General features: G+C 47.1%; 1 protein-coding gene across 2 annotated transcripts; it reads left to right on the top strand.

Annotated features, from left to right (window-relative positions):
* Window positions 1-579: 579 nt before the first annotated feature.
* LOC143040456 (aromatic-L-amino-acid decarboxylase-like) lies at window positions 580-9,130 on the top strand. 2 transcript variants are annotated; one of them, XM_076211550.1, is made up of 15 exons: window positions 580-835; window positions 3,539-3,848; window positions 3,956-4,121; window positions 4,269-4,339; window positions 4,503-4,742; window positions 4,880-4,979; window positions 5,080-5,183; window positions 5,387-5,454; window positions 6,177-6,267; window positions 6,439-6,632; window positions 6,938-7,083; window positions 7,238-7,308; window positions 7,523-7,655; window positions 7,798-7,867; window positions 8,417-9,130. In XM_076211550.1, exons 2-15 carry the CDS (start codon window positions 3,648-3,650, stop codon window positions 8,601-8,603), a joined length of 1,842 nt encoding a protein of 613 aa, XP_076067665.1. In that variant the 5' UTR covers window positions 580-835; window positions 3,539-3,647; the 3' UTR covers window positions 8,604-9,130. The 2 variants fall into 2 exon arrangements, with proteins under 2 accessions (XP_076067665.1, XP_076067672.1); XM_076211557.1 differs by having other exon boundaries at window positions 581-823.
* Window positions 9,131-9,435: the final 305 nt, after the last annotated feature.

Consider the following 9,435-nt stretch of genomic DNA (forward strand, 5'->3'; position numbering starts at 1 on the left):
ATGGCTTATGAAGCTATACGTCCTTGAAACGCGCACTGACGCCAGCAATGCTTCATGTTTCACAAGATCAAATGATAATTTTCACGAATAAATCCACGTTATACAATATCCTCCCTTATAAAACGTCATCAAATGGGTTTATATTTGTGTACTAGATACGGTCTTTAGAATGTAGGTCCCAATAAAGAAAACCGGTTCAGTTGAGGAAAAAAATCATAACAAATCCCACGGTACAGGTCTCCCCCTCCGCCTAAACATACAAACACACTCCACGCCAACCCCGCGGCTTCTTCGTGTGCTGCGCCAAGGAAATGGAATTCCCCACATACTCCGAAGTCTCCTGCGAGGAGATGGTTGCCGAATATGATAATTGGACCCAAACTGCATCATTTTATTATATATGCAGACTCTAAGAATTGGTCTCCTTGGCCGCGAGAAAGCGAGTTCACTGTGATGGCGTTCTAGGGGCGGGATCAGACCGGGTAAAAGGGTCTCGGAAAGCCTTTGGTTGAACTAAAACGACATGACGTCAAAGTCCTGCTTGGCAGCTGTCCTTCGGCTTTATAAATAGCGAGCCTATCGTTCCCGTGAATAAGTGAAGTTCAAGTCACCAACCCTCACGTATCCCTAGACCGGTTTTGGCACAATCGTTCGGGTAAGGCGTAAAGGAATATCACTACCAGCAAGCACACGGCGTCTAAGAGGACTTGAGCCGAAAGGGTTGTATCAACTCATTCAGAACGACCTCCGACAACGAAGTTGATTCTGATGGTCATAGTTGATTGACCAGCTCGTTGTTCTCCACTGCCCCGTATACTACCAGGTACTTCAAAATGTGAGTGTAGTAGTTTCAGAGGGATCAATTTGTTGAGTGAAGTTGGTAGGGCTTATGGGAGAGTTTTAACTGAGAGGATTAGGAGAGGAACAAAGGGAGTAGTTGTTGAGGAACAGTGTGGGTTTAGGAAAGGTAAGGATTGCGTGGATCAGTTTTTTGTGGTAAAGCAGATATATGAGAAAGCTTTAGGATGAGATGGATGGATGGGGTGAAGGGGGCATTGAGCAAGAGGGGAGTGTCTGTTGAGCAAGGAAGGGAGCAGGCAGGAGATAGGGATGAGTGGAGGGTGGCTGTGTACAGATATTATTATGGACTGGAGGGAAGGGCGGGGGATGGGACGCAGCCTGAGGGGATTTTTCCCCGTCTTCTCTTTTTCTACATGAGGGGACGGAGATGGGGGGGGGGCTCGCTGATTAAGTGTAGCGGCCTTGCTGTGGGTATACTGAGTCTTGCTACATTGCTTCTGAGCCAGGGCGGTGTGCTGGATACAAGGATGACCCATCATCCATGAAGAGCTAAGATGAAAGGGAGTAATGTATGGCGGAGGGGAGTGGAATGGGTGGGGGTTGGTATGTGCCTTTGATTTGCCTAATTCCCTTATAAGGGGGGAAAAGCTCTTGGTATATATACTTTATAATGTACCACGACTCTTTGCTTACACCAGGAGCACCAGGGAGTGAGAAATTTTTGAAGAGCACTGTTGCATGGCAACATTCAGTAAAACGTCTGCCAAATAGTGCGACGCAGTTTCCCGTTTGATAGTGAGTGTGATTGGGCTCAAGCTCGATAAGTCAGCAACAGATCGTTTCCTAGTGTTCCGTGTTCTTGTGGACTTGCTCAACAACAGTATGTGGCATAGTTAGCATATATGCTGGAGGCCTAAGATACGAGTTCTCAAGTCGTTTGTGCTCTCTGCCAGACGTGGACACTGAATGATGACTTTAAGATGTGTCTTGACGTCTTTCGTACCAAGTGCCTTCGGGGAATCATGGGGTTATCGCTGGAATGATCATGTATCAAACCAAAGACGGTTTCGTGAGGCTCAGTCTGGGATTGTCGCCACCATAATTCGTGAGCGTAAACTCCAGATACTTGAGTATGTGGCACGCTTCCTTCATGTTGATCCTAGTCAGAGGATTATCTCCACAAGAGGCAACCCTCGCAAGTCGACCAATACTGTACGAGAACTTAATCGGAGAAACCGTAGGGATTGGCGACGGCGTTTGAGTGAAACAACGCGCCCACCAGGGTCTAATCCCAGTTGATGATGATGTTTGTTAAGTGAAAATACATCTGTACTAGCTAATGGAGTTATTAAAGGCTTTACTAAACGATAGTGTTAATTTGTCCAATATAAAGTATTAATCTGAATAATATGTGCATTTAAGACAACACTTCTGAACACCATAACGTAGAAATATCAACATACATCTAAAACTGACTTATTTCTCCCCCAACGGAGGCAACTGCATCATTTCCTCGACCGAGGGAAGATCCCACAGATCATAAGAGAGAATGGAAGTTGCTATCCTCGCCGCATCGATGTATCACCCGGATATCTCGAATGACCGACACACTCCTAAATATTCATTCCGCCACTACGATGGTCCGGGTTCGAATCTCGCCCAAAGCTGAAATGATTTCAGTATCGCTGCGCTGCGAGTCGTTACTCCAACTCTCGTGGGCGGGGAGTTGTGTGTGTGTGTGGGTGTAAGGTCATAGCAATACCCATAGATCGGTCATACATATGAGCTCTCATCCAGGAGGAAAATAGCTGTCGATCACGAGTCCAACACGTGGTCCATGACCATGGTGAATCACACACATAGTAGCAGACTCATCCTTTACACCGCATACTGGACAAAGAACACTGTTCGATGGGCATGGCTTCCTTGACATCACATATATATTTTTTTATTTGCATTAGCAGTGAGGGTACATGGGGAAAATAGCTGTCGATCACGAGTCCAACACGTGGTCCATGACCATGGTGAATCACACACACACAGTAGCAGACTCACCCTTTACACCGCATACTGGATAAAGAACACTGTTCGATGGGCATGGCTTCCTTGACATCACATTTATTTTTTCATTTGTATTAGCAGTGAGGGTACATGGGGAAAATAGCTGTCGATCACGAGTCCAACACGTGGTCCATGACCATGATGAATCACACACACAGTAGCAGACTCACCCTTTACACCGCATACTGGATAAAGAAAACTGTTCGATGGGCATGGCTTCCTTGACATCACATATATATTTTTTCATTTATATTAGCAGTGAGGATACAGGGGTGCGCTCTTCTGGATTCAAGGCAGCAAAATTTTAGTATTTGAAGGGACGATCAGAAATGCGGGACAGTCGCGGTGAAATGTATAGTATGCATTCATTGTGTTATGTTTCAGAGAAAGGCTAACATCAAAAGAAAGGGAACTGGAAGACTCACTCAAGCAAGTTGCAGTTCGAGTCCAGTCTTGTTTTGTTGAAAGTGGTCAGGGCCCCTGCTTGTGTCTTTGTAACTTCCGTCATTCAGGTTCATTCATTTTGTCTTAGAGACTCGGGTAGCATCGGAAAGCCGGATAAGAGCCAGTCACTTAGAAAGGTCAAACGGTGTCGTTTTGGCAAAGTTAATAAAGTGATTTCCTGTACTCCTTCATCTGGACCTTTTGAACACTAGAGCATTTCCTCCTTTTGCAGATTAGTCAATCCTACACACATAGATATCGTCCAACCTGAGAATAACCGTCCGACAGTCACCGAAGAACAACAAGCGACGTAGCCCTCGACACACCACAGACCAGGAGCCATGGACTCGCAGGAATTCCGCACTCGGGGCGCCGAGATGATCCAGTACGTCGCTGACTTGAAGGACAACCTCAAAGACCGGAGGGTCACACCCACCATCGAACCAGGCTACTTGCGGGAGCTCCTACCCACGTCCGCACCCACCAAAGGCGAGGACTGGACCGCCATCATGGACGACGTCGAGAAGAAAATCATGCCTGGGGTGAGAACTTCACTTGTACCGTGCACGTGCCTGTGACAACCTTGAACTTGCCTGTTTTATTCGGCTATCCGATGCCCTTTCGTCACCGACGCCCCTCTCTATTTCAGATGACGCACTGGCAGCACCCGCGGTTCCACGCCTTCTTCCCGGCTGGTAACTCGTACCCGAGCATCCTAGGAGACCTCTTGGCTGCCGGTCTAGGCTGTATCGGGTTCTCGTGGGCCGCGTCCCCAGCTTGCACCGAGCTCGAGACCATCGTCCTCGATTGGATGGGTGAGTTTCAAGCGTTATCTCTCCAAGCCTTGCCAAACAAAAGGAAAGAGGTGTAGTCCTCCTTATGAGTTTGCTAATAGTTCTTTGTTCCTAGCATCCCGAGTGCCCTCCACTTCTAACGAGACCCGTTTTCCTCCTTCCGTGCAGGCAAAATGGTGGGCCTGCCTGACAGTTTCCTGACCTTTGCCGAGAACAGCAAGGGAGGCGGCGTCATACAGGTGAGACCCGGTTGACGTGCCTGTCCAACAAGGCTTTGGCTGTCCTCACAGGATAATTTCCACTGAGGATAGAACTGTAGCTGCCCTATTGCCATCATGGGATATCTGTGTACCTGCTCGTGCCCGTGAGTGCTCTTCTCATATTCTTGCCTCTTCCCCACAGGGCTCGGCCTCCGAGTGCATATTCGTCTCCATGCTGGCCGCTCGCGCGTACACACTCCGGAAGTTGAAAAAGGAGCTACCCTTGGAGGAGGAGGGCGTTTTGATGTCCAAGCTGATCGCCTACTGCAGCAAGGAGGCGCACTCGTGTGCCGAAAAGGGGGCACTCATGGCGGCCGTCAAGCTTAGAATCCTCGAGCCCGACGAAGCGGACTTCGGTCTGCGCGGAGAGACCCTTCGCAAGGTGAGTCACTGGGGGAGGATCTGCCGTTCTGAGGTGGGGGGGGGGGAGACGAGCGTTCTTGTGCTATTTGCTCCAACTGACCGACTGACAAATCGACACATTTCTCACCCGTTCACCTCGCACCTTGTCACCCACAGGCCATGGCGGATGACAAGGCGATGGGCCTGATTCCCTTCTACGTGGAGGCGACCCTGGGAACAACGTCCTCCTGCGCCTTCGACGCCTTGGACGAAATAGGTGAGTTGGTGTCCGGGAGTGAGAACGGCGCTTTTGAAGTGGGATGGCGTAAGTTCGCACCAGCGACCTGCTCATGATTATTGTGTGTTCCTTGGTCCAGGTCCTCTGTGTGACGAGTTCGGAGTCTGGCTGCACGTGGACGGCGCCTACGGGGGCAACTCCTTCATCTGCCCCGAGCTGCGAGGTCCCATGAGGGGCATCAAGGTGAGTCGCGCTCACTTCAAAGTGTTGATAAGGTCTCCCATGTCCGAGTGGTACACATGTCCTTGCTAATTGTGTTCCGAGTATGAGTAATTCTCATTAATGTAATTTGATGTGTGAATGATGATAAGTAATAGTACTTTCTGGAAATTGATATTCGTGTGAATGACCAAAATCCGTGACTAACCCTTTTGCCATCCCCGCAGCATGCGTCGTCCTTCAACCTTAATCCCAACAAGTTCATGTTGACCAACTTTGACTGCTCCGCCATGTGGTAAGTGACCAGTCGTATCTGTCCAACGATTTTAGTCTGAGGGAACTGATATCCTAACTCTTGGCGATTACTGACTAGACGTTGCCCTCCCTTAGAACCAGTAAAGGTCAGATGTAACTTGTTGTACGCTTGGTGAAAACTGAATGTTAAAAAAGCATGTTAATTGGATGGGGAGCATTATTTCGCCATCCATAACCACCAATTCTATCCTCAATGATAATATCGCGCCGACGAGGTGAAGCCACAAAGGTGGTCATTGAGATTTAAAGAGTGTAGTAGAAAGGAGGGATAGTAAAATCTAAAGATGATCAGCATTCTTTTAGAATAGTTTATAGTCGAGAAAAAAAAAAAAAACGGTGCGTGACTTTGTTCCACTGGGGTCTCACTAAAGTCTCCTGCATCAGACTTTCGCAGTTAATACTCCATGCTGGGTAACCGGAGAAGAGAGGAGTAGGGAGAACAGATTATTGTGAGAAACTTAATCGTGTTCAATGACCACCTTAACAATAACACTAGGTTTCTTCTATACATGGGTTTGGAATATTCAAATCTATCTTCTTGGATATTCTACTTCGTGTTAGTAGTTGTCATTGATGATTTTGTTTTGTTCTAATATTGGGTATTTTACGGTAGGGGGAAGGAGTTACCCTTAAGCGCTACTTCTTTTATATGCCGTTGCATTGACGGCCGATGACTGAGTTTTGACGATGATTTACCCGCAGGGTGAAGGATCGCTTCCACTTCACGCAGGCCTTGGTCGTCGACCCCATTTACCTTCAGCACTCCTACAGTGAGAAGACCATCGACTATAGGGTGAGTCCCACTTTTGCAGTGGCGCCCTCTTTCTCTCAATTGCTTCTTTACCCGCATAGAAAGAACATTGGTCGCCTCCTTGACGCATTGGAATACATAGTCTAGGGATGTGGGGAATGGTGGGAAGGGGAGGAAAAGCCGTCGCCCATTACCTCTGCGTTTCTCCCACAGCACTGGGGCATTCCCCTGAGCCGCCGCTTCCGAGCCCTCAAGCTGTGGTTCGTCATTCGATCCTACGGCGTGGAGGGTCTACAGAAGTACATCCGGGAGCACTGCCGACTTGCCAAACGCTTCGAGGACCACGTCAGGAAGGACCCTCACTTCGAAATCAGCGCTCCGGTCCATCTCGGCCTCGTCTGCTTCAGGTAGGGAGACTTACGATTCGACCTTATCATGGGGAGTAGGGGTTTAGATCGTCGGGTGTGGCTGACAACCACCATGACTAGTCATATGAAATGTCTCTCTTCTATCCAGCGAGACTCTACCTAGGTCTGTTAGACACATGTGATGCACACGAAGCTCCTGCCTACGCTTGAGACTAAAATACTTGTCTGTCACAAATGTTTCTCAATTGATGTTATCATATTCTTACAAAAATATTATTTGTTATTATTCTAATGAAACTCAAGAGAGAGATCATGTGATAACCTTTAATCTTGTTTTCCTTAAGGCTGAAGGGTGAGAATGAGGCCAGCAGGCAGCTGCTGGCAGACATCAACGCGTCTGGAAAGCTCTTCATGGTTCCTGCTTCCCTCAACAACAAATTCGTCATCCGATTCTGCGTGTGTGCCGAGAACGCCACCGACCACGACATTGGTAAGATATCTCACATCAATGTGGGTTTATGCTGACATTTCCACGTGTGCAGGACCACACACACATTCACAAACATGAAAATTTCTATACATTCTCGTTATAATACTCTGCGGCTGATGTCTGATAGTATGACGAGCATTCACCTAATTTGCAGACTTGGCGTGGGATATCATCCAACAGTTCGCCAGTGCGACAACACAAAAGTCCCAGGAACTACCCTGCGAGGTATTTATCGTTCAATTTTGTTCTTGTGCTTATCTCTAAGGTTGTCTATGACTGGTCAGTAAGTCTGAGTAATCAGCCTTTCGTCGCGCACGCACCCAAGAGGTCGCAATAGACATCGCTTTCTCGAGTAGCATTTTCAAATATCATGAAAAACAAAAAAGTAGCAGGTCGTTCCCTCGTCTACAAAATGCTCATTGGCCCTTACTACCCTTAGAACGGAGTGGAAGAGGCTAAGACGACCGTGGAGGAAGAAGCAGCGAAGGAGAATGCAGGCAAGAAAGACAAAAGGTCGTTCTTCGTGCGAACCGTCTCCAGTAATAAGCTCTACAACCCCAAGATCGTCCCAGGTGAGGAGACCTGTCGAGTTCCTCCGGGGGTGGGGGGTGATTCTCATTATTAATCACAACCATTGCTTTGACTCTGTTCCCTTGTTTATTCATTGTTATTGATTATTTACTTGTTTACCTTTGGTTTTGCTCTCTTTTTAAGGATCACGAAGTGCACGCCGATCGAGCGTTGGGCCGAACGACAACGACGTCGAAATCATCAGCCCGGCCGTGTGAGTATTCACAGCTTTTGTACTGTACAGTGTGCTTCCTCCTCATTGTCGACGCTGGAAGGCGGGTGTACCCCACAACACTATTCCTTGTTTTCAGATCTCTCAGATACGCAACCGCGCACACGTACAAACACACACACACACACACACACACACACACACACACACACACACACACACACACACACACACACACACACACACACACACACATAAATTATGTAGAAGAACCACTAGAAAAAAACCAGAAGGGAGACCGAGCGCTTTCGTCTATTCAGACATTTTCAAGCTGAAAATATCTGAATAGACGAGAGCGCTTTCTGTTATTTTCCTAGCGGTTCTTCGGCATAATTAGAATCACGCGTTCAAGTAATTTCTTCTACAAACACACACACATATATGCATTTATGGACACTTTCGTATGAGGTACAAAAGATTATCGTGAGTTATATCTTCATTCATTCTGCTGACCACTTACACTTCTGTTATTCCACTCGTATATTTGACATCTGAAAGTGAACATTAATTATTTTTTCTTTTCTCCCTCAGCTTTAGCAAGGAGGACCTGTTTTGGCCGACCCCTGAAACGCAAAACATCAAGAAGCTGGAGAAGAAGGTCAGCGACCTATCCGAGAAATTCTCTCTCTACTCTAAGGTCCTGGAACAAGCCAAACAGAAGGAAGAGCGACAGCGGGGCCTCAGCATCGCAGAGGAAACCAGCCGCGATCTCATATAATTACGCTCCCTCTCGCCCGAATCTGAACGCCAACGTGTTTATTCTAAACGACACCAAGACCGCGTTGAAGATCGTCGTTAACGATGTGTGCGCGCAAGCCATGTGGGAATGAGGCCGACAGTTCATCTGTTCCCTGCGCACGACTAGCTACCTCAAGTCGTCCCTGATACCGTGTCGAGGCCTCGGTTCCCTCTTCTCGAAGACGAAGGGAAGGCGTTCAATTCATCCCCATATACTGTGATATTCATTCTTATACTATCGTGATTTTATCATCTAAATGGTTCCTTCGTGATCAGTTCATTCACAGGATCCCCAACACAAGCTTTCGTATTCACGTCTCTTAAGAAATAACGAAACTACATCATAGGTTAAGACATTTATCTTTAATGCAGTTCCATATTGACAGACAAGTGGATGGCGATATTCACCTTATTATGATGAACTTGACAGCGATGTCCTTTGTATATATTGTACTCACAAAGGACGGCTGTCGTGTAACAGGATTTCGTGATAAATGTTGTTTTGTACTTGTGTGTTTTGATACCCTATACCTGGCGATGGATATGACAATGTGTAGTATTTCAAGGTGATGTACAGTTGGAGGAAGGGATTTTGTGATTAGACCTGAATTACATGGACATACAGGCGTCGCTTTCAGTTTAGAGGAATCAGGAGGCTGTTATGAAGCAGCGGACATACTGGTCACAATTATAAGGAATTGTTCCTTATTCTTCTTCTTCTTCTTCTTCTTCTTTTTCGGAAACCACTGGTTCCTTGTTCTCGGATCAGTCAGTCAAGTAACCAATAGGTCAGTAAATAAATCAATCATGTA

Source organism: Oratosquilla oratoria, chromosome 2 (assembly GCF_046742065.1).
Source record: "Oratosquilla oratoria isolate Oo_2021 chromosome 2, ASM4674206v1, whole genome shotgun sequence".
In the NCBI taxonomy this organism is placed as follows: domain Eukaryota; kingdom Metazoa; phylum Arthropoda; class Malacostraca; order Stomatopoda; family Squillidae; genus Oratosquilla; species Oratosquilla oratoria.